Below are 1,425 nucleotides of genomic sequence, written 5' to 3'. Positions count from 1 at the left end.
TATGCTGCTCTATACACACTAAAAGTAGTGATTATTTACATGGAGTCTGGTGGAGATATGCTGCTCTATACACACTTACATTTCAGCTTGTTTCTATCTGTCCTGCAGGTCTGCGGGTGTTGAGGTTGTCCGGCTGCTCCTGGGCTGCAGTGTCGGCGCTCTGCACCTCCAGCTGTCCTCTGCTGCGCTCGCTGGACGTCCAGTGGGTGGAGGGACTCAAAGACGCTCAAATGAGAGACCTGCTGTCCCCGCCCACAGACAACAGACCAGGTAACGGGGGGGGAGACAGATAGAGAGGGACAGAGACGGCTTTGCCGTCCTTTGCCATCTGCTTGGTGTCTGGACCTGTAAACACAAGTTTTATCAATAAAGTTCATCGTAAGACCGTATGGGAGGGACTGCTCGTTACTAGGAGAAGGTAGATGTCTCGTAGATCGATGAATGTCTTCTTTTCTTGGCGTCCCAGGCCAGCTGGACAACCGCTGCAAGCTGCGTAACGTGCGGGACCTGCGCCTGGCGGGGCTGGACATCACGGACGCGTCCCTGCGTCTCATCTGCCGCCAGATGGCGTCTCTGTCCTCGCTGGACCTGAGCTACTGCAACCACATCAACGACCAGTCGGTCAACCTGCTGACGGCCGCCGGGACAACCACCAGGGACTCGCTGGTGGACATCAACCTGTCGGGTAGGGACACAGGGACACACACACTGGGATACATGGGTGGACACACAACCACATAAAGGGACACAGGCAGGAATACATGGGACACGTTGACATGCAGGGACACACAGGGATACGCAGGGACATGCAGCGACACAGACGGGCACACAGGGGACACAGGAAGTCAAATTTTTTAAACAAAAAGTTAGTTTCTGTCACTTTTCTTCCCCCTCGTCTGTCCCTTTTTGAGGTGTATGACTGTTGTCTTCCAGTATGTAACTTATGTCCTCTGTGTCCTCCAGTGTGTAACTATTGTCCTCCGTGTCCTCCAGTGTGTAACTGTTGTCCTCAGTGTCCTCCAGTGTGTAACTGTTGTCCTCAGTGTGTAACTGTTGTCCTCCAGTGTGTAACTGTTGTCCTCAGTGTCCTCCAGTGTGTAACTGTTGTCCTCAGTGTCCTCCAGTGCGTAACTGTGGTCCTCCAGTGTGTAACTGTTGTCCTCAGTGTCCTCCAGTGTGTAACTGTTGTCCTCAGTGTGTAACTGTTGTCCTCAGTGTGTAACTGTTGTCCTCAGTGTCCTCCAGTGTGTAACTGTGGTCCTCCAGTGTGTAACTGTTGTCCTCTGTGGTCCTCCAGTGTGTAACTGTTGTCCTCTGTGGTCCTCCAGTGTGTAACTGTTGTCCTCAGTGTCCTCCAGTGTGTAACTATTGTCCTCCGTGTCCTCCAGTGTGTAACTGTTGTCCTCAGTGTCCTCCAGTGTGTAA

The 1,425-nt window shown here is 52.6% G+C and overlaps 1 protein-coding gene across 1 annotated transcript; it reads left to right on the top strand.

Annotated features, from left to right (window-relative positions):
* Positions 1-86: 86 nt before the first annotated feature.
* On the top strand, positions 87-1,304 carry LOC117939830 (lysine-specific demethylase 2B-like; the record flags this gene model as incomplete). Its single annotated transcript, XM_034865262.1, has 3 exons — positions 87-270; positions 467-685; positions 1,246-1,304. Coding segments are annotated over 3 exons (462 nt in total), but the record flags the coding sequence as incomplete, so codon positions are not given.
* Between the last annotated feature and the right edge of the window lie 121 nt (positions 1,305-1,425).

Source organism: Etheostoma cragini, unplaced genomic scaffold (genome assembly GCF_013103735.1).
Source record: "Etheostoma cragini isolate CJK2018 unplaced genomic scaffold, CSU_Ecrag_1.0 ScbMSFa_1231, whole genome shotgun sequence".
Taxonomy (NCBI): Eukaryota; Metazoa; Chordata; class Actinopteri; order Perciformes; family Percidae; genus Etheostoma; species Etheostoma cragini.
The sequence above is the reverse complement of the archived record's forward strand: the minus strand, read 5'-3'. Positions and strand labels throughout refer to the sequence as shown.